The 25,124-nt window shown below is 32.2% G+C and overlaps 1 protein-coding gene across 1 annotated transcript in view; it reads left to right on the plus strand.

Moving 5' to 3' along the window:
- LOC145248031 (endoplasmic reticulum transmembrane helix translocase-like) overlaps positions 1-25,124 on the plus strand; it is a 110,493-nt gene that overhangs the window by 40,594 nt on the left and 44,775 nt on the right. Inside the window, exons 8-14 of the mRNA XM_080109755.1 lie at positions 3,147-3,326; positions 7,887-8,024; positions 10,597-10,717; positions 15,316-15,467; positions 17,817-17,992; positions 18,740-18,850; positions 19,547-19,672. Coding sequence (XP_079965881.1) covers positions 3,147-3,326; positions 7,887-8,024; positions 10,597-10,717; positions 15,316-15,467; positions 17,817-17,992; positions 18,740-18,850; positions 19,547-19,672 — 1,004 coding nt within the window. The remainder of the gene's footprint in view (positions 1-3,146; positions 3,327-7,886; positions 8,025-10,596; positions 10,718-15,315; positions 15,468-17,816; positions 17,993-18,739; positions 18,851-19,546; positions 19,673-25,124) is intronic.

The following is a 25,124-nucleotide window of genomic DNA, read 5'->3' on the forward strand; positions in this document are numbered from 1 at the left end:
ATGAACTGACTCATGAATTTGTTAATCATTTGAAATTTCTTTTTCAAGCAAAATCTAATTTCAAATTTATCAAATACATATTTTAATTTTAGGCTGCATTGCTAATCACTTTTTAATTTGGAAATAATTATATATTTTTTATAGGGATCATCATATTTGGTTTAATACTTATATTATATATGCTGACATGTGTTTTACGGCTTTGAGAAAACTATCACACTAACCTACCCTTGGTTAGGTCTTTATTTATCCTGCTTTTCTTAAAGTACATTTTTATTACTTTTATCCATGATTTTCCTGGATTTCTACTGTGAACTGAACCCTGCAACCTTAACTATTTTACATCTGCTAACTGAAGAAATCTCATGTTCTTTCAACGTGGTCATATGATCAGTCTCCTGTTTTGCACATATCTCACTATACTGTTGTCCAGATTTAATCTTCCACTGAAGTCACAGATCTAAGCATGTCTTTAAGACTTACATTACACATCCCTTATATTATTCTCATATCATTTCTCCCCATGCAAGTTTTTTTTCAACCATCAATAGTCAGGTTTCACTTCCATGCCTGATAGATTTTTCCCTTGATTAACAGTGGTTATGCACTACTGGTTAATGATGGCAGAAGTTGCTTGAATTTACTCCATGCACGTCTATCTCTTACAATCACACTAGCATCTGCTCCACCACATATCAGTGATATATAATTAAGACATTCTTTTTGATTTTATTTAAATATTTGTATTTGTCATCAATTAGTTCACTGTTTCCTTATGAGGTTAATGCTCAATGTTTAGATTAGAACATTTAATGACTGTAAACATTGAATTACACATCCATGGTGATTAGTAGTTTCACACGCAGACATGATCAGCACAACATATGATATATATGCCAACAGAAGGTCTTATTGTGGGAGGCAATGTATCTTCAAGGGAAATAATCAGTGCTAATGCCAGGAAGACATTTTGATCATGTGACTGGTTCTTTGTAGGATCATCATGAAAATTAAAATTAGGCTACAACCTTTTCTGGCTTTTAGCTTAGATTGAGAACATATTCTGTTCACCTTCCATATGAAACCTATCAGTAGATTACATTTTGTGTCCTGCAAGTTTTTCTTTTGTTTCTTTAACAATGTGTGCATTGGTTGTCAATCATGTGGTCTCTGTCACATTAGTAACAAAAGGATTCTTCATCTAAACAAAATCACAACTCCAGTTTAAAATGAGTAACAATGTTTTATTTATAAAGGATATAATAATTTTCTACCAAACAGACTTCAAATCAGAACTGAGCCCAACCAAATCAAAACCCAATCCAATCAAACACAAACAGTTTATCAGTTATCATCGCATAATTTAGGATGCTTAAACCGAACATGATATAAAGAAAGCTGCAAGGTAATTTTTTTTTTTTGTAACAATGTGTAAATAGTAGGTAATCTAAATAATCCAAAATGGCATAATTTACGATGCTGAAAGCAATGAAGCAATAGCATTTGTAATAGATGTAAACATTACCAGAAGACGTTGCGCTAACTGATTTGTATCAAAGTTACAACTATTTATTCATGTAACTTATAACTAAATGTTATGGTAAGTTTTTGTAAACATTAGTCTGTAACATCGAGGAAAAGCAATGATAGGAAATTATGATTTAAAACCATGCGTGCCAATCATATATGTGTAGTAGAAGATCAGGGTATAATTACATGAAGTTATTAATATGAGCACTGTAGAATTTTTTTATTTGGTTTAATATGCATAAAAGCAATGATTTGTGTAGATTGAGCAGCCATATTGAATAAGGTTTGACATGTTCGTATTTTGTAAGAATGTGTGTAATCTGAAATAATAGTATTTTATAGTTTCAGTCAATGAGTAGCCGGAATGTTAGTTGGGAGAAATCATTATTTTTGAATAGTGAAGTGTAAAGGTAGTTTTATGTGTAGGGTGTTTCATCCAGTTACAGGGCAATATAGTTATGTTTAAATAATTATCTGGTGTTGACTGAGAGCAGTGAGAGGACTTTTGATTTAGAGGGAAAAATATGGACTACTTTGTCTAAAGATCCTGGCGATCGTGATTAAGCCTCTTGTAGGAAGTAAGGTAGGATCTTATAATGAAAAAATGTGTATAATGGCATTTAAGTTACATAAGATGGTGGGTGATAGTTTAGACATAATAAATTTGTGCATGGCATCTGTTAATCTGTTATTGCAAACCTACTGTAATTTGGTCCAGAGGGGAATTTCTGCAATCATTTTATTATATAGTAGATTATGCTATAGTAAGCATTTAAAAAGTTTTTAAAAAAAAGACTCGTGCGCCACCATCAAGAATCGAAACCAAAACGTTTATCTTATGATTTACTTTTTCCTTTGACATTAATGCCTGAGCTATGAAGACCTGTTTGCTGCAAGATTAAAAATTAAAACATGAACCAATAGTTATTATGTCACACATGCATATCCGACCTTTACCTGGCAAATTACCTTTTTTTAATTTTCACACTTTGCAACCATTTTCCCAAGCTAAAACCCAAATATAAAGTTTTGCATGGGTTCGAATACCCTATAAAGTTTGTGCTTTCTAAGACTTAAGTGCTTCATTACAGTATAGAAGTTCATAACCAAGAAGACATTATTTCAAAGATTAGCCTATTTCATTGGCGATCTCTTGTTTTCACAAGGTATTTCTCTCATTTCAGGCCTGTCATCCATATGCATTACACTCGTGTTCCTGTTTATATAAATAAATGTTAAGCGTTAATAAATGTTCTGTATATCCTTCTCTTTCAATTACATGTAGCATGTGAAGAAAAATAAAGCAGCTTTATCGACATGTGCAACTATTTACAAATTTATTCTTTGTATAGGATTATCCCCCCCCCCCCAAAAAAAAATGCCACCCATGGACATTTATGAGCAAAACATGAACAAGTCAGGTCTATACTGAAATTTATTTGTACTGGGTGCAAAAAAGGATTGTTAATTTAATTCCATGAATGACTTTTTTAGGATGGGGTCCATCCTGTATGATTTAAGAGCTTTTATATGATAATTATTGGTGCTCTTGTATTTTTATATTTTTTCTCCTTGGTTTTTGTATATTTTTATATTATAAATTTATATACTTTCAGGTGACAATATGTGCATTGCATATGTTTTGCGACACAGTTTCAATACTTCTCAGGGTAAATTATTGCGCACCATTCTCTTTGGTTCCAAACATTTGACGGCCAATAATTTGGAGACTTTCTTTTTCATTCTATTTCTGCTTATCTTTGCCATCGTAGCAGCTGCCTATGTTTGGATTTATGGTAAGAATAAATTTCTTTCTTTACCACATTGTTACATATCAACATTAATCGTGGCTTTATTTGTTTTCATAATTTGTGTCTCCCTAAAAGAATATAAGGACTTAAGACACCCTTAATATGGGTATATTATTTCAGAGACTTCATTGTTGTCGTGTAGATATCTGCAAGTAGTTTTACTGAAGGCACCCTTTTAAATGCACAAACATATATGCACAATCCTTCATTATGGCTGGGAAAATCAATTAAATTTTTGAGTAGATACTTTATTTTTCAAAATAAAATTAGTGCATTTCTTTTTACAGTTTAATTTGATAGTGAAAAAAACAAGTTTTAATTATTGTAGATAAAATCCTGACACCCCCTTTATTATACAATGGGTTATCTTAAGAAGCATATCCATGATAACAGTGCTAACCTCAAGGAGCATGAAATTAGTATGAGTGCAGCCAGGCTATTTCCCAGTAGTATACATTATAAACCAATTTGTAACTACTCGTTGCATTTTTCACTAACCGTAATAAACCCTTTTAAGTGTTGAGCCATTAAATAACTCCAGGCAACATTACATAATATAAAGCCATCTCTCTTGCTATCTACTAAGTAAAAAAAAAACCCACACACTTTATTTTCTGATAAAATTTTAAATTAGACTAAAACTTTAATTACTGATAAAACGTAATTTTTTTTTTTTTTAAAGTGACCAGTAATTTATCATTTTTTTTATTCCAATAATCCCTACTTATATATAAAAGGATAATTGTATGTGTGTGAATTCGTTCCTATGGACTTTTTTTTTTTTTTTTTTTTAATTTCATACAAATGTACCTTATGTGTCTGCGAGTGTTCTTAGATAGATTTTGTATTGGAATGTCTCTGATAAGTATCAAAAACTGGTAATCAAGATATCCGATTAAAGAAGAAACAGTCTGATTTTGACCAAAGTTAACACCCTTATACAGTCTAACATCACAAATGTGTTTGAGAAGTTTTATCACCACACAAGCAGAAAGGCCTAGCATATAAAATCAACAGTAGTTTCTTTAAGAAAGGGACGTGTTTGAAATAAATGTTTCTGTTTAGAGCATAAGTGAATAATAATACGTGACTTTTACATTTTATTCTTTAATTCAAGCCATTATATAAAAATAATTTCATAAAATCAAGTTGGTTCTCTACAGTGCAATTTGACTACACTGTATTGTCGACTGTCAAGCATGTGAAGCTTCCTCTCTAGTTTACAACGGTGAGTTCCCAACTAGAGCAGGTAATAAATTGATTTGATTTAAAAATGGGCAATTTAACCAATTTCAATGACAATAAAAGTATTAGAAGTGTGGAACATTCATTGATCCTAATTCAATCCCAGGCAATGTCGAGTCTCCCTGCTAATATGTTTATGAATTTCGAACGAGCAATTTTTAGAAACTTGGTCCAGGCAGGTTGTGACACTATTAGTGGGTCAGAAGAGAGGAAGTGCAGGGCAAATTTTATCAAACAACAAAATACAGAAAGTTTGGAGTTTAAAATTTAACGTCAGCTCTAAAAATAGATTCCTTTCATACAGTGGAAATGTTTACATAGAGATGATAAAAAGTAAATTTATGTGAGTTGTACATCAGAATTGTTTATGCGATTCAAAGATTACAGCCATATCGCATAAATGACACTTTGATACTCAAGTCTAGAAAATTCGGCAGAATTCTTTATATAAATGCCACTATTTTATTAATGAAGAGACAGTCTGAGATTTCACCTTAGAAGTGATCAGTTCGATGAGGTCTGTGTCAAACTGGACGATTAGATAGTTATCTGTGAACAACAGGGTTTCTATTTCCATATGAGACGACAGTATCATGCACCCACCCTCAATCTAACTAATCTATATTCAACACTCGTTTCATGTTGTTCATCGTGATGCAATCCTGACAGGGATATTGTCACAAGATATCTATCTTCTATCTATAATAATAAAATGAAGTCGGTTTTTCCCCTTCAAAAAGCATTTTAGCATTAAAAACACAGATACCACATATACATTCAATATGGTCACACTATCTGCCAATACATGATACATGTTGTCAGTCTATTAATTCAGTATACTAAATTCCTACAATAATTCCAAGGAGAATAATTCTCTAAAGTCATGCTTACAGATGGTTGCAAGATACTTCCTCCTCTCTCATTGTTATGTCCTCCTATCTCAGTTTATGCCATTACCAAATATTTCATTGCGTTGAATTGTTACACACATCTATTATTTCATTTAATTATTTCATTTTAACTGTGGCTTTAACTTCAACGCCTATTTCTTAACATGCATTTTGCTCACATTTCAATCAACTGCAACATTCTTTTCCTACATTATCATAGTACAGTCACTAGAAACAAAAACAGTGATTTTATTTTTTGTATAAAAAAAACAAAATACTCATGTTTCTTATTGTTCTTTCAATAAGATTAAGTATTTAACCACACAATCGTTGTTGATATCATTTCTGTGTGACTTCTGATACTGTTGCAGTTGCATTTTTAAAATCGTAAACATTGATCAGGAATGACTTTTCCAAGGCATTCAGCATAAAACATAACAGAACTGTAAACAAACAGATGGAACTTTATTTTAACTCATTTTTTTTTTCTAAAAAAATTTATCTTGCCTTTTATTCATTTTTGTACTCTGAGAGGGGGATTCACTCACATACGCAACACACAATTTTTGCACCACTCTACAATTGCAGTGATATTTTACAACTGGTAAACATTAATCAAATGTGACTTTTCAAAGAAATACATCTTTAAGTGCAAACACATGCTAATGTTAGTGTAAACAAATACAGGCAAAACTTTTTTTTTTTTTTTTTTTTTTTTCTATTAAAAATTTGTTCGTTTTTTTTTTTAATTTATTTTTTGCCATTGAACTGATTGCTGTATATACTATTGAAACTTTTTCATTTCCTTCAAAAAGAATTCTTTTTTTTTTTTTTTTTTTTAATTCATGGTAAATTACAAAACTGATTGCTTACTTCGACTTTCTAAAATATTAACATTTATTTTACAAAAGTTGCATTTTTCACAAAAATTACATTTTATTTGTAAATTCATCCAATTGTGAATAAGAATCGAAAAATTTATGAAATTCTGACTGTTAGTAAATTTTTACAATTTTCTTTTACCAACATATGCACCTTACAAAAGACTGCGCATTAAGAATGTTGTTTTAAGGCATCACACTATATTAGTTTTGCATTTTCACGTATGATGAAGTAAACTTTTGAGGGTTGCTGAATTCAGTCAAATTGGTCTAGGAGAATTTCTCAAATAAGGAAAGATTATAGATAATGAAAAATAGTTTCATTTTATTTATAACTGATTTATAATTACTTCAGTCTAGGAGAAATTCTCAATGACAGATTCGAGACAATGAAAATCAAATATTTTCGGCATTTTAAAAAAAAACTATTTATATGATTTACTTTTTTTTTTTTTTTTTTTTTCTGGAAATTAGTGGGCGGGGAGCTTACTGGTCTTTTAACAGAACAGTTTTCTTCAAGGAGGAAAAGTAATGCGTAACGAAAATAGTGATTATATTTTTTTTGCCCAAACCACTAAAATAATACACATAATTTATATTAAATGCTTCCACTTAACATGTACACAATGAATATTCCTGATGGACATTGTTTTTTTGTTTTTGTTAGCAAAATTATTTCAGTCTAGAAGGATTTCTCACCCACGAAAATACTCCAGAAATAATGGTTGTAACATTTTCCAATAATTTTTCATACACATGTAAATGTTCTTTTGTGGTTATGGTGGTATAGGAAGTTATCATTTTTATGCAAAGATTCTCAGTTTTATACAATAATTTTAATGCTGGCATATCATCAGCCGATTTAATTTTTAACTGCTTTTTCACATACATGAAAATATGGTTGGACATTTTTTTTTTTTTTCATTCTTATATTTACCTACCGCTTCATAAAATAAAGAATTACAATTTCACCAATTTGATAAAAATATACACAGAAAATACATTTTCTTTGTTACTGCTCTGAAATAACTTGCATAAATTATATTAAATATTTTTAAAAAAATTTCTTAATTCCCCTTCCCCCATCCCTTCTAATTCTATTGCTAAATTTACTAAAACACCATAAAAATTTGAATTGGGGGAAAAATGAATCTAACTTGTTCTACTCAATTGCAATTTGTGTTTCAAATATTACCAAACAAATATGGAAGACATTTTTCAAAAGGCTGACTCAAATAAGAAACTTTTATACAAAAATCTAAAATTACAAATGTTAATCAGTTGCCCATTATGAATATCAAAATGAATTTTACACTTTAAAAACGTCTCAAATGGAAGCCTCATAAATAATAACCACCTTTAAATGTCCTGACATAGTTGACAGGCCATCTAACAAAATTGACCAAATATATTCAAGTTGCTCATTGAACTATAAATGAAATGGTGACCAAAACAGAAAAAGATAGTTGTATGTTACTGATTGTATATAAAAGACTAACCTTGCTAAATTTTTTTTTTTTTTTTTTCAGGAACGATGGATCCTGACAGAAACCGGTACAAATTATTCTTGGAATGCACCATCATTTTGACATCAGTTGTCCCGCCTGAGTTACCGATAGAACTCTCATTAGCTGTTAACACTTCACTATTGGCACTCATTAAATTCAGTAAGTAAATCAAATAGTTTTATCATTTAACAAGAATAGATCTCCGTTGAAAGGCATTCTCATTTCTTATGTTTATGAATGACTGTGTTAACTAAGACCAGAATGAATATGTGTGGCCATAAGACAGTAGTAGTTTCTTTCTCTTTTGACCAGTAACAAGGATTTTCCTTTCCTCACCTACTTTTTTTTTTTTTTTTAATTACATTTTCACCCCAAACAAGGCACATTGCCTCTTTGGTGTAGGGGGCTACTATCAGGGACATAGGCATCAGGGGTACTATGTAGGGAGTTGGGCAGCAAGATGTCGGTTCACGCTGCACTTAAACTTCTGCATGTCAGTACAGTTGGGGAAGCAGGGACCCGGTAGGGAATTCCAAAGTCTAGCTGTCCTGGGGAAGAAACTACTGGAGTAGAAGGCTCTCTTATATCTAGGGATCTCTACTGTAAAGGGGTGGGATTTAGCTGCTTGTTGGGTTTGTCGGGGGTATTTACGTCGAGGGGGGCACAAGTGCTTGCAGTTCGTCAGAGCATTCACCGTTTAAGTACTTGTAGAAAAGGCAAAGGGATGCAACATTTCGTCGATGGGATGGGCTGAAATTTAGATGACAGTTCAGGACCTATCAGATTGGCGACTTTCTTTTGAACCTTGTCTGTTATGTTTCTTTTAAAGTTCTTGTAATGATTTTAGACTTTATTTGAAATGTCTCTTCATTGTGGTTTGACCAGTTCTTTCAGATTGTTTTAATTTAGTTAGCTCATCAGTTTCTTTTCAAGGAGATTTTGTATCTCTTCAGTAGGCATCCATAGTATTTTAAGCCAATGTTATAATTTAAGAAATAGTAATAAAATAAAATCGGATTTAATTGGTAAAAAATTATAATGCCATGATTAAAAACTAAGATTTTTGCTCAGAATCCCTCCTAAATGAAGAAAAGAAATAAAGAAAATTCTGTATGATGTATGTACTCCTGACAAAATGAAAATATCATATTCCAAAAATTATGTAAATTGATGAAGTAGTTTTATTTTTAAATAAGAAAATCAAATTTTATGGATATGCCCACCATTTTGAAAAATGTCATGAAACAAAGGGAGATAACTCAACAATAATTCATACTTACTAGATTTATGTTGTAATATCTACAAATTCCCATTAATTATTTAAAAATGATTTTCTTTATAAATATAAAATTGATCAATTTACATGGTTTTGGGGATATATTTTCGTTTCATCACAGATACATACATAATACAGGGTTTTCTTTGCTTTTTTTCATATAGAGGAAATTCTGGACAAGAGCCAAAACTAAAACTTCATCTTGCTGTTTAAGACAATGTAAAACCAAGGAATCTTTTAATAGTTACGACAAACTTAAGTTTTTAAAAAGGTCTTTTTTGTATTCTTAAACATGTGAGAGTAACAAAAGTAAAAATGTTGGGTAAATAAAAGTGTTTTTTAATTTTAACATTTAAAACTAAAATTTGAATTTTTATTTAAATATCACAAAATATAGGTTGTATATAATTTCAGCATCCCAAATTAACTTCTTTTAATAGAACATCATGATATGTGAGGTGCATTCAATAAGTTTCCAGACTTTTTTTGTACAGGCATTTAAAATTGTCAAAGACTTTGGAAAATTCAGTATGTTTGTGCCATACATCTTATGAGATGACTGACCAATTTTTATGATTTCAGGTTCAAATGAACAGCTACAGTAAGAATTGGAATACACATTACTAAAGCCTGATCGTCAAAACTGGTGAATTTCAAAAATGCAATCTGGACGTGAGGATGATTTAGAAGAATGATATGCAATAAAATTCTGTTTTAAACTTGGAAAATGCTACGCAAACATTTGGAATGCTTCAGACTGCTTTTGGACGATCTTGTATAAATCAAGCATCAGTTTTTGAGTGGCATGAGACAGGAAGTCTGAAGAATGATGAGAGGTGTGGGAGGAGTAAGGAAATCAGAACACCAAAGTTGATTGGCCAAATAAAGAATTTTATGGATAAGGACTGTCGTGTGTCTATAGAGACGATAAGTGCACAGTTTGATGTCAGTACTTACAATTATTCACGAGAAACTGAAATGTGGAAGATTTGTGCAGAGTTTGTCCTAAGGGTGCTCAGAAAGAAAGATGTCATGGGTATCAAGACAGTTCCTCCCCCTTCCTATAGTCCAGACTTTGCTCCTTATGACTTTTGGTTATTCTCTAAGCTTAAGGAAAACCTTAGAAGCTGTCGTTACGAGACAATTGAAGAGATGAGACTGTGATGAGGGGCATTGATACACTCACACAAGAGGACTTCTACAGAGTTTCATGTTTCATTCAATAAAAGTTCTCATACAAAAAAATGTCTGAAAACTTATTGAAGGCACCTTGTACTATTATTTGATTTGTAGTCTTTTAAAACCCTAATGCATTTTGGTTTCTTCTTAAACAAGTTGACTATTTTAATCTTTTGTAAGTATTAAAAGCAAAAAATGAATTATTTTGTGACATTTCAAAATTTGAAATGAATGTTTTCTCTAAAATTTTCAGTCTGTACTTTGTTTCTTCTTCAGACATTTACTGCACAGAACCTTTCCGCATCCCATCTGCTGGCAAACTGGATATCTGTTGTTTTGATAAAACAGGAACATTAACGAGTGACAAATTAGTTGTGGAGGGTGTGGCAGGACTTGAGTAAGTTTTCCAATGTATTATTGTTCCAATTAAATCATCTTTTGATATGATCATAAGACTGAGTGGGTAATTTATTTGAGTGTTTGTTTACTTTCAGACTACCTTAAAAAAAAAAAAGCAACTTGTTTAAATTGATCAATGTTTGGCATAGTTATTCAACTGACTTTGCACCAGAAAATGTGCCTTATCTACGTACTGGGTTTGTTCGTGGTAATCATATACACAATACACTTAAAAAAATTTATTTTGATTCAACATGATCACAATCAGATTTTTGCTTTTAAAAATGATCAAGTTTACGAGCGAAGGATTTTGAAAATTAAAAATGAAGTATTAATATTAAAATATAAAGAGGCATTTTTTTTTTTTTTTTTATACAGTATTTAAATTTTTTTTTTTTTTTTTTTTTTTTTTTTTCATACAAATTTTTGAATTGAGATTCGTTTGGTACAATTACTATTACATTAAATTGTTATAATCAAATATGTTTGTTCGAAATATTTTGATCTCACTTTTTTCTCAAAGTGAGAGTAAGACATTTTGCTATATGCAAAGAAGGCGTCCTATCATCAGAAATTTCTGGGTGATTTACATAAAATGCAGCCTTCGGGACAAGATCAAAGTGTAGTATCTGTTCTTCAGATGCTGCACTTCTATTTCTTGTTCTCTTTCGGTGGACAAGAAATCCTTCACGACTGAGACAATTTTTATTTTTGTACTTTTTCTCCACGTTAAAAAACGACCCTGGTGTCTAACTCTGTCCCGTAGGGAGGCACAGTAAATAGGTACATAAAATGCAGAAAGGTGACTGAATGCTGAGTCAATGGAATCATAGAAGCTAACGTCTTGACGGATCATAATTGTGGGCTAAGACATGATAAGGAGCACAATCAAAAAATCGAATAACATATCTAAATGAAAGATAAATAGAAACAAAACCCTCAAGCAAATCAACTTTCAATAAACCAACTAAGAGATCACATATGGATTCTGATTCTGTAGAAGATAATAAGTGTAAAACTTTCCCAGATTCATAATCCTCAAATCTGTGGAAGGAACCCCATTGACCAAATTATTCCCTTTTATTATACAGAAAATAATATCCTTCAAGGTTCCTGCCAAAATAGTAAAGAGCATCCAAAACAGAACACTATTAATAGAGGTAGAAAAGAAGAAACATGCCACCTCCGTCCTGGAAATTACCAATTTTCATACAAAAATACAAGTCTGTCTCCAATCAAAAATTAAACTTCTCTAAAGGAGTAGTGCAAAGTAAGGAACTTATAGATTCAAGACTTAAGAATTAATAGATGACGAAGAAGAGAAATTCTAACCACTCATACAACCAAAAGAAAGGTAAATACAAAACCAATTTGAAAGGCTTGGAGCCAATAGCTGCTGAGAATCGGAACCCTCGATCACCTAAATCAAAACAACCTTCAAAATAAACAGCTAATAAAATCTGAAACATATGAGGTCAATCGTTGTGAATTGATGCTCTTCATAGCCGATTTCAATCTAGCAGTCTTATGTTTACAGGAAACGTTCCAAAAACCAAAAGATTCTTTTCACATTAAAATATACATCTAATTACATAATTAAGGAAAAAGATAGCTCATCAATTGTAGTTAAACCAACATCACTCAAAGTGAAATCAAACTAAAAACAAAACTGCAAGCATTTGCAGCCAGTAACACTACAAAACAGTGACATTTTGTTCAATGTACTTACCTCCAAATAATACATTGAACAAGAGAAAGCTGGATGTACGTATACAAACATTTCCTAACCCCTTTTTTCTGATGGGTAACTTGAATAGTCACAGTGAAATGTGGGACAATAAAAATAACAGACGAGGGAAAATAATAGAATTCTTAGATCAAAACCAATTATGCCTTTATGATAATGGGACTAATATATATTTACATTTCCTAACCAAAACATATTCAGCTATTGACTAACAATATGTGATCTCAGCATTTGCATAAATTACTACTGGAGAGTATACAACTAAACCTGTCATACTAGAAGGTCAGAACCTGGAGAGAGAAAATAAGACGCCTTGATGAAATATCAAAAGGCAGACTGGCAAAATGCATGCCAAGAAAAATTGACATCAGAAGCAGATATAAACAAAGAGAATGATATGACATTTTACAAACACTTTACAATCAATTGCAGAACTAAATAGTCCAAAACACTCACCCTCTTTTAAATTCAATAACCCCTAGCTCAACATGCAAAGCAAACATGTGAAAGCCAAAATTTAAAAACCGTCCAACCAAAAAAACTTAAATGTCTATAAAAATGATAGAGCTAAGGTATGTGGGACTATTAAAGAGGCTTAAGCAACAATCATGGCAACAATATATCAGTAAAATTAACTCTGATACTAAATCAGAAATAGTATGGGACATGATTAAAAATATTTCAGGAACAAACAATAGACAACGTTACCAACATATTATCCACAAAAGCATACATAACTGAACACCTAGCTGAAAACTTTGCAAAAAATTCCTCCTCAAACAATAAAAACATGCGAGGAGAAAAAAAATCAATTTCCACTCAGATAACTCTGAATTTATGACAAACCATTCACATTTACAGAATTACAAGATGCTTTAAAAAAACATGCAACATGATCGTTGGTCCCGATGAAATTCACTACGAATTTGTAAAGCAGTTGCTCAAAGGATCTAAAAATATTTACACAAGATCTGTAACGATATTTGGAATAATGGAAAAATTCTTAAATATTTAAAAAAGATACCATAATTCCTATTGCCAAACCTTCCAAAACCCTACAGTTCCAATGAACTACTGACCTATAGTACTTACCAGCTGTATATGTAAAATGCTTCTAAAACTCTACCAGACACTAATAAGATCCAAACTGGATTATTGCTGTTTCGTTTATGGATCAACAAGGAAATTCACAGAGAGCTAAGATTGGCAATAGAAGCATTTGCCACTGCCCCAGTTGAGTCTGTATGTAGAAACACTTGAACCATGAAAGAAATTGGTATTATGATAGTATATCAAATTGGCATCATGTCCTTCAGATCTCGCATACACACAGATTTGTTGACAAAAAACGAAAAAGCCATCAAACCGTATGGACTACAAACCAAGCAAGCTGAAGATGAAGCCAAAATAAATAAAAAATCTGAAACCTCCACCTTAGTTAGCAAAACAATTAACAATATTTGATTTAACTAAGTATTCAAAAGAAAAAATAATCCATTTAAATACCACAAAGTGCTTCAAAGTATTTAAGACAAATGTCAAAACTACACAGAAATATATACAGATGTATCCCAAATTGGAGACAGTCGCATGTACAGCAGTACATAACAAAGAGAAACTACTAAAAGACTGCTAATAAAGCACCAATGTACAGGGCTAAAAAATCAGTCTGTATTAACTGCACTAGAAAACAGAAAAGCAAACATTTTACTAACCCAAATCTTAAATAGGATCATTGTAATTACCAAAAATGAAAAAATAATCTTCTGCTGAATATCCAACCATGCTGATATAAAATGGAAATCGCAGTGCTGATTGGGCAGCAAAATAAGCATTAGAACTGGAACCTTCAAGACAAAATCCCCGTTACAGATAACAAACACCAAATGAACAAATGGCAAGAATCATGGAATTCTTGCACCAGATATAAATTATATGCAATAAAGAAACAAATTTAAGAAATGAATTATACTAATAGGTGTTATAGAAAATAATAAATAATACTATCAAGTGTCGGCCACTCGAACATAACTCCTTCTCATCTACTTAGAGTATACCATGCCAGGAGGCAGATACAATATGCCACATTTCTACAAGTTGTTTAGGTTTAAAATTAATTCACTACACTACAAAGAAATAAACCTAAAAAAATATTCCAAGTAAAACCTTCCTAAATACTTGAATATATAAGCGAAATTGGTTTATATAACAAAATCTAGCAAAAATAGAAATAATTACAAATATAACAAACCACATACAACTATGAAAAAACTGCCTACTTCCAGACCATAAAAATATCAAGAATATCCAAACTAAGAAACACATTTAACTTCAGATTCTTTTAAAGTCATTTAAAATTAATGGCATAAAATAGACAGCAAGGTTGAAATGCTGCTGAACAATCATTTTGTGAAACTGAATTTTCTCATTAAAAATTGATCTTGTATCTAATTCTGCTCTCGTGGATAGGCAAGTAAATAGGAACAAGTTGGTTTTCTTTTTCCAATTCTATTTAATGTGATTTTATATTGTTATATTTATATTGTTATATTTATATTGTTATATTTATATTGTTATATTTATATTGTTTACAGCTATTTATGGTAATAGACTGCATCGACACAAAAACGGCCACTAATTTCATGTTTTAGTGTTTTGTGAACTTTTATTTTCAATTGTTATTAAAATTAAATTTTTGTAATGGAAATACAGGTTGGTTGTATATAACTTGCTGTAAACATTCTCGATTAGTTTTTTAGTTATGATATGAGGTCATTGTGAGAATAAGTGACATCACTACTTATTTCATTTTATATAGAAAGTTGTGTGTATTTAACTTTCTTTCTCAGGGGTAAAAAGTTGGTCTCCACTCATATGGCACCAGTAAGTACTAACCAAGTGCTGGCTACATGTCATTCTCTTGTGCAAATGGAAGAAGAACTCATTGGTGATCCTCTTGAAAAGGCCACCCTTCATGCAGTTGATTGGAAATTAACCAGAAGTAAGTCCATCTCTTGTTCTTCCTTTTTTCCTTTGTTATTCTTGAATGTGTCTGCCTTGCACTGTCATGTTAGTGTTGAATGCCATTTTCATCATCTCACATCTCACAAACTGATTGGCTGCATTTGAGGAATGGATACATTTTAACTTTTCGTTTTCTTTCAATAATTTAATTTTCAGTTCATTATTTTTCCTCCTTGAAAAACATTTGTAACAAAAACCTGTTTTGTTACCACAGCATCTTTTGTTTGACATCTAATGCCTGACATTAAACAGAATTTCTGTGAAGTTTCTTTCTAAGAATTTCCAATCTGTTGAAGATTTTATGGAATTGCTTTGCTGTGAACTAAAACATGGTCACCTTCAAATTCAATATAAAAAAAATATTTATCATAAGCTGTCATTCTAAGTAATCAGATTTTGTTTATTTCATTCCTCAGTTTCAATCTTATAATATTCTTCTTCAATTGATATTTCATCCATCTAAATTGGTCTTTATCCTTCAGTGGTTTTGGACCTTGATAACTCTTTTTTTTCTTTTTCTTTTTTTTTTTTTTTTTTTTTTTTTTTTTAATTAAATGGATTATAAATCTTCCAAAATCCATACATTTTAAAACTTTGCCAAATTAAATCAACCAAATCAAAGAAACCTTTTTCTTTTTTTAATAAAGAGTTATCATTATTTATGTTTTTCTTCTGATTATTTTTCTTTTCTGTTTCTATCAATGTGCTCTCCGGTCCTCTTCAGATGTATTGTCTGTGGACTTATGAAATAATATTGTATCAAATGCGATTTGAGTTTATAAAGGACATGATGCCATTGTTAAACTAGTGATTTCTTCTGCTAGCTATTCTTCTTAATTCCCTCACATTTACTGTTGCTGAGGGACCTCCTAACCAATTCTGTTTTCTTGATCCAGAAGCTCTATCATAACTGAATATTCTTTTTCAAACTTGCTATTATTCTTTTCTCAATTTCTGTCATCCTTTATTCTTTCCAAGCCTGATGCTAAAAATCTTAACCTTTCAGTGAAAAAAATTTTTTTCTCAAGTTTTTCATACCTACATAACTTCGTGACAGTTTGGCTACAGATACGAATAGCTAATATTTAATGAAGCGGAACTTCTCTCTTTATTTGGATATCGCATATCCCCTGTGACTTGAATTATGTCGACTACTAGTAACATTTTGGTTGTTATTTTCATAAAGTTTTGACTGATGCAACTTTCAGCCTTCTTTTTTAACTTGAGAAATAATCTATGCAGAATTTTTACAAGTTTGACACCTACATCTAAGGGTTATGGTTGTGAAAATAAAAAGATGAGAATAGTAGTCCACATAATTCAAATTATCAATTCTTATATTAAAAATATTCTAAAACCTAATTGACTAGGGTTTTTTTTTTTTGGTGGGGGGGGGGTAAATTATGCTGATATTTTTTCGTTTGTTTAAATCTGGTATTAAAAAAAAATCTCGAGGTTTTATATTAAATCATATTGTTTCTTTCCATGTTTCTCTTCCTTACCAGTTGCTTTTTCCTTGCCCCACATCAAATGTAAGATCTACATGATTGCTTCATCCCAGTCCTATACATTCCCTTATGGTTCTATGGAAAACAACCCCTAAATATAGAAAACCTAAGCCCAGATTTATTTTAATCCATGAAAACTCTTTATTAGCTAATTTTAAACACATTTTGCTTTTGACATTTTATCCTTGCTAACAATTATCTTAGAATAGTTGTCTAGTAACCAAATTTAAGTGTCATTACCAACTAGCAAAGCATTACCACTACTATAAAGGTAAAGTCTACCAGGCATATACATGAGTGCGATTATGTATGAAAAGGAAACCTGGCTAGTAATGGTTATGAAAATGTATTTCATGGATAGAAATGATGAGAATCAGATGGTGTAAAATGAATCTTATAGACCTGCTTAGATTTCATAGGCTCGGAGGAAGATTAAATCTAGAAAGTATAGGGAGATATGTACAGAACAGGAAACTTTGATAGAATGGATGATGGTGCTTAGGTTAGATGTAAAACAGTTGAGGTCACAGATGAAGATCAAGGAAAACATAAGAATGAACTTGAGAGGGGTGGGGGGTAAAAACCTGGTCACAGGTAGGTTAGTTCGAATGTTAATTTCTAAAAGTCGTCCAACTTGTGTTGATATGTAAAACAAATGTTAAACTTAATATGATTGTACTCCAGTACAATGCAATATTTTGTCTAGTAATAATATTATGCTACATAACTGCAGCCAAATGGTTCTTAATGATGATGCTAATCGTGTGTTTTATGCAGTTAATATCATCTTTGTTGTTGCCTTCTTTTTCTCTGTATAGATGATGCAGTCATTCCAATGAAACTGAAAACTCATGGATTGAAAATTTATCATCGGTTCCATTTCTCCAGTACTTTGAAAAGAATGTCCGTGATTGCAGGGTACACTCCCCCAGGATCAGGGGAGACAGAATACATTGCCACTGTAAAAGGCGCTCCAGAGACCCTGAAAAGCATGGTATAGTATATAATATAGTTTTCATTGGTAATCTGTGACTACCTTCTAGACTAATCTCATTGAGAAATGTGTATGATGTATATAAATCATTATGAAGCTGTGCTGTAGAGACTTCACTTCAGCTATGGATGCAATCTCTCTCTGCGATTGGTCAAAATCCTTTTCTTTTTTTCTTTTATTAGAAAAGGAATTCTGCTATTAATTTTTGTTTACCAAACATTTTTCAAATTTAAATGTTTTATCACTAACGCATTATCCAAGTAGTTTTTTTTTGTGTTGCCTTTTCTCTCCACACAAACATGAGGAGCGTACCACTCCCCAGTTGGGGAAATTCATCTCAATTTCAGGGTTTTTTGCCATGGGTTACTCATATCACTTATGAACAATTTTTTTTATTAAGCAGCACATGCATTTTTTTTTTAATTTTCATTTCTCATATTTCAATTTTTTTTATTAAGCAGCACATGCATTTTTTTTTAATTTTCATTTCTCATATTTTAATTTTTTTTATTAAGCAGCACATGCATTTTTTTTTTAATTTTCATTTCTCATATTTTAATTTTCTTTAGGCGTTATATACTTAAGTATTAGGGAATATACAATCAAGATGTTTCCTGAGCATCACCAGGTTATCCTACATGCCACTCTATCTGTTAAAATCTTCCTAACTTCAATTTTCTATATTAAATAGTTGCTTAACTATGAACACAAATGTTTTTTCACTTTTTTATTATTTTTATTTTTCAGTTTAAAAATCCTCCTACTGATTATGATGATGTTTACCTAGCAATGGCCAGACGAGGGGCAAGAGTTCTAGCCTTGGGTCATAAAAGTCTTGGGCCATTATCTCATCAACAGGTACAACACTTGTTATATTAATCATTAAAATGTTAGAAGTACAAATTTTTTGTAATGTATAAAAATATTGTGATTATAATAGTTTGCATTTTTATCTGTATAATTAAGTTAGAATATTAGTTGTAAGGAAAATGATTATATTTAACTCCACACAACTATAAAGATCTATATTATATAATATTTGTGTTTTTATTTTATTTTAAAATTTGGGGGGAATTTGGTGTCTATTTTGGCCTCTGTATTCGAACAGGTACATTGTTAGATTTCAGCGTTAAAGTGCTAATTAGCCAACTTTTTACCTCAAAAGTAGAATTTTGCAAGTGAATTTTAACCCACATTTTTAAAATTAAAATATTTAAAAAAAAATCTTTTTTTAATGAATAATGAGTCAAAAGTAACTGGATGCTGAAAACATGTTTAGTTCATTTAATAAAATTTATCAATAACTTTTATTTGAACTAAATGTTTTTCCCATTTGTTTACTTCTGATACATTAATTATATCCTACTCAAAAGAAAGTTTAAACATAATGATAAATTACATCAAACACATTGAGTAATATGGCCATTATGTTTACATCTGTATGTAATGGTGTGTAACGTAAAGTTTGATAAATATATTAAAATTATCCAGATAAAGTTATAGTTGGAATATTTATTTGTATATTGTCTTTTTTTTTTTTTTTTAATCCATTAGGTTCGAGATCTAAACAGGGAAAATGTTGAATGTGTTTTACAATTTGCTGGTTTTGTTATCATTTCGTGTCCTTTGAAATCAGATTCAAAAGCTGTGATCAAAGAGATCCAACAATCTTCCCATCATGTAAGTTTACATTTGTTTCAATCCACATTAGGCTGGTGCTACCAGATCAGGCTGTCTATTGGCTTCCTGAGACGAAATGCACCTACATTGATTTGTTTTTGTTTTCTATTCTCTTTTGTAAAACCTAATTATGTTATACGAAAAACAAAAACAACAACCCTTCTTCCCTCCTCCCCTCCTTTCTTTTTCCTTCCCTACTTCCCGGTTGACTCTGTCGGTGGGGCATTAGAATATGCCGACTGCCCCCCTGCAGAGGGTATAAGTCCCTCAATGGGGCCACCTGTTGACCGTGGGTGGCATCCCGTAAGGCTTACGAACGGAATCCTGGTGGTTGAGTAGATCATGTCCAGGATATTTTAAGGACATGAGATGCAACACACCTCTTTGGCCCTTACTTAAGCTAAGACGGGCGGTTGGATAGGCCCGATCCAATCAATCGGTCGGTCACGCCTAGCCCTAAATCAGACAGACATAACAAGAAAATATGCTTGCACTTCCCACACTATACAATAAACTGATTTAGTAAGCGGTGGCTGGAGGGCCAATCAACTTGCTGAATAATGGACTAAACACGACTGAAAAACTGAAATTCTTACTGAAAACGAGGCCTTCAGAAAGAAATTGAAGAACCACAGGTGCTTGAATCCACCAGCAAGAAGAGTATACTTTTCCTGTATCCCTGTTGGGTTGGGGCGAATGGGTATCCCCCCCAACACTTCCCATATAGGACTCCGAGGTGGGTGGGGAGCATGAAAAATGAAACAAACCAAATATATTAATGGAATCCAGAAAGCCTCAAAAAAGAAACCACACCGAAGTATCTGATGCCAGTAGTTCTGACACTGAAACAGAGCTTCATCAAAAAAACCAGAATGTTCCCCGCTTCATAGTTATAGAAGCAACTGAAGGGGAACCAATAACCAAAATATCCCCATTCAAAATTGAAAAGATTCTATCTAGCATCAAACCTAAAATGGTTAAAAAACAAAATAATGGTACATTACTTCTCGAAGTAGAAAACCAAAAATATGCTGTTGAAATTTCCAAATAGAAACGTTTTAACAATCAAAATGTTAAAATTTACCCTCACAAATCTCTGAACATTAGCAAAGGCGTAATCAGGAGTACTGAATTATCACTGTGCCCCTTGGAAGAAATTCAGACTAACCTACAAAAACAAAACGTCACTGACGTTAAGAGTCCAAATTAATAAACTTGGCGAAATAATAAAAACAAATACTTACATTTTAACATTCAATATTCACCAAATTCCAAACAAAATTAAAATAGGGTATGAAATGGTAAACGTTGAACACTACATACCAAACCCACTCAGGTGTTACAATTGCCAGAGATACGGACACCATCGAGACCGGTGTACCCGCCCTCCAATATGTATAAGGTGCGGAGATAATGAACCTCATACAGACTGTAAAAAAGAGCCAAAATGCATCAATTGTCAAAAAGGCCATAGCGCCAATTCAAAAGAATGCGACAAATGGAAGAGTGAAAAAGAAATCAACAAAATAAAATATACAAAAAATATTACCTTCCAAGAAGCTCGCAAACTATCAGAAAATGCAAAATATTCTGAAATAACAAAAAAAAACATACAGCAAACTACCGAACCAAATAAACAAACAAAAATAAATTCACTCAACATTAAATCCGAGGACATTATTAAATTACTTAATGAAATGAAGGAACTTATGGAAGAATTTAAAAAAATTATAAAACAATTCAACAATGAAAAAAAAGTTCCTATAACTGAACAAACCACTCAAGCTAAAACTAAATCAAATAAACCCATAAAACCCCAAAATACAACACCCATAGAAACATCTCCACTTACAGAGGGGAAAAAACGGACACCAAAATATGCCCATGAAGAGAAAAGAAATAAACCTCCACTCAAAAAAGAAACTAAAACAAAACTAGACAGATCACGCTCAAGTTCCAGACCAAGAATCCCTACACAAAACAGATTTGAAGAAATGGACATAGAAGACCGAAGATCTGATACCAATGACTAACAAAAAACAAAAAATAATCCAGTGGAACTGTCGCGGTTTAAAAACAAACATGAATGAACTGCTTCTGCTACTAGCGCAGGAGCGCCCTGCAGTGGTGTGTCTTCAAGAAACTTTCCTGAAACCAGGAGACAAAATTAATATTAAGCAATATGAAATTTTTAATTTCACTCATAACTTTGGGGGCAGGGCCTCCGGGGGAGTAACAATTCTAATCAGAAACGATATACCCCATAGCAAAATAAACATAACAACCAATATCCAAGCAATTACTATTAATGCCACACTACATAAACCAATGACAGTATGTTCACTATATATACCTCCAAACGATGACATAGATAAAAACGAGATTAAAAAATTGATTGATCAATTACCCAAACCTTTCGCCCTATTAGGAGATTTCAATAGTCATAACATACTATGGGGATGTAAAGACACCAATAAAAAGGGCAAAACGTTGGAAGAATTTATCAATGAAAACGATATATGCTTCCTCAACGATGGAACACCTACACACATCAACCCAACTGGCGGAAGCCATTCAGCCATTGACCTTAGCTTGTGTGATCCATCACTATATATGGACTTAACCTGGAAAGTATATGATGACACTTGCTGCAGTGACTATTTTCCATTAGTGATAGAAACTCCAGAATTCAACAGCGAAAAACTTCCCAGATGGAAGCTAAATAAGGCCAACTGGCAATTATACAAAGAAAAATGTCGACATAAGTTGAATGATTCAGAGACAAACAACACTGTAGAATTTTTTACAGAAACACTAGTAGAAATTGCAAATGAATGCATCCCTAAAACTTCAGCATCTAATCGGTACAACAGACCCTGGTTTGACAATAAATGTCGGGAATCCATCAAATTGCGAAAAATTGCACTGAAGAAATTTCAGAAACAACCCACAACTTCAAATTTGATAGAATACAAATTAAATAGAGCTAAAGCTCGTAGGGTAATAAAAGCAGCTAAAAAAGAGAGTTGGGAAAAGTATGTCAATAAACTAAATTCCTCTACAGAACCGAGAGTAGTATAGGAGATGATTAGAAAAATTTCAGGTAAACATCAATCAACACCAATTAAACACCTGCTTAAAAACAACACCAGAGTAACCGATGAAAAGAATATAGCAGACCTACTAGCCAAAACTTTTTCTCAAAACTCATCTAACCAAAACCATAACTTTAAATTTATAACAATTAAACAAAATATCGAACAATACAAACTAAACTTTAAATCAAAAAACCTAGAAGATTATAATAAACTACTTACATTAACTGAATTAGAAGATTCTATTAAAAGATCCCACAACACAGCCATAGGACCTGATGAAATCCATTACGAATTCCTGCGACAACTCCCTTTGGAATCATTGAAGTTGCTACTAAAAATTTACAACAAATTACGGACAGAAGGTGAATTTCCTGACTCGTGGAGGCAAACCACAATAATGGCAATACCAAAACCAGGAAAAGACCATTCGAATCCACAAAACTACAGACCAATCTCGCTGACTAGCTGTTTGTGCAAAATAATGGAGAGAATGATAAATGATAGATTGGTTTGGTACCTAGAAACCAACAACCTTATCTCCAACCTACAATGTGGATTCCGTAATAAGAGAAGCACAACAGATCACTTGGTTAGATTGGAAACAGCCATAAGGGAAGCCTTTATTAGAAATGAGCACCTATCAGCAGTATTTTTTGATCTGGAGAAGGCCTACGACACTACGTGGAAATATGGAATTATGAGAGACTTGCACGAATTTGAACTAAAAGGCAGACTCCCACAATTTATAAAAGGATTTTTATCTGACCGAAAGTTTAGAGTCCGCATTGGAACTACTTACTCAGACACCACAAATCAAGGGGAAGCATTTTATCTGTGACACTGTTCAATATTAAAATGAACAGCATAGTGAAATGTTTGGACCTTGGTGTTGAGGGATCTTTATATGTAGATGACCTACTGATGTTCTGCAGATCAAAGTATATATGCACCATCGAACGCAAACTCCAACACTGCTTAAATAAATTAGACAAATGGGCAATGGAAAATGGATATAAATTTTCCCAATCAAAAACCAAATGCGTTCATTTCTGCCACATGAGAAAACTTCATAATGATCCTACATTGAAGCTTGGAAGAACAATAATCCCCACCGTAGAAGAACACAAATTCCTGGGCCTTATATTTGACAAAAAACTGTCATTCATCCCTCACCTGAAGAATCTAAGAAATAGTTGCAACAAAAGACTGCAACTACTACGGGTAATAGCCCATACAGAATGGGGAGCCGATCAAGAAACACTAATGAAATTATATAGGACTTTGATAAGATCAAAACTCGACTATGGTAGTTTTATATACCAATCAGCCAGAAAGTCCTACCTAAAGATTTTAGATCCAATCTGCCATGGAGGACTGAGGTTAGCTCTCGGTGCTTTTAGAACATCCCCAGTTGAAAGCCTCCATGCAGAGGCCAACGAAATCCCTATAAATATAAGGAGTCAAAAACTGGGTGCACAATATTACACTAAATTAAAAGCACAACGAAATAATCCAGCATATGAAGCTACATTCAATCCGAGATATAAAGAGGCATTTGAAGCAAAAAGAAAGGCCATAAAGCCCTTTAGTCTTAGAATGAAAGCAATACTGCAGGAATCAGAAATGACTGTAGAAAATATCCAAGAACATATACTACCTAAAACCCCACCTTGGATACTTAAAAAACCAAAAGTAATCTTAAACTTGAATGAACTCCCAAAAGCGAAATCCCACCCTAATATCTACCACGAAAAAGCCTATGATATTCTCCTAAAATATTCAGACCATCTACCTATTTTCACCGATGGCTCTAAAGACCATAATAGAGTGGCATGTGCTGCCGTGTCGTATGAAAAAACTCTTAAAAAAGCTCTTCCAACAGAAAGCTCTATTTTTACTGCCGAAATCTGTGCCATCGACCTCGCACTCAGCATTATAGAAAAAGATGAACATAGGAAATTCCTAATTTTTTCAGATTCACTTTCCGTTTTGACATCTCTGAATAACAAAAAACTTGAAAACCCACTAATCATCAAACTAACAAATAGAATTGATTCATTATCCGAACACAAAGAAATATTTATATGTTGGATCCCAAGTCACATTGGGATAAGAGGAAATGAAAGAGCCGACTTAGCGGCCAAATCAGCTCTAAACTTAAAACCAGATACAATAAACATACCATATACTGACTTCAACCCCAAAATTAATCAATTAATTCATGCAAAATGGCAACGACAATGGAATAACAACACAAATAACAAATTATACCAAATCAAACCCATACTGGAAAAATGGAGACAAACTCCCCCCAAATCCAGAAAAGAACAAGTCGTTATAACTAGAATACATAT

The sequence above is a fragment of the Euprymna scolopes genome, chromosome 26 (genome assembly GCF_053919585.1).
Source record: "Euprymna scolopes isolate OS-2025 chromosome 26, ASM5391958v1, whole genome shotgun sequence".
Taxonomy (NCBI): Eukaryota; Metazoa; Mollusca; class Cephalopoda; order Sepiida; family Sepiolidae; genus Euprymna; species Euprymna scolopes.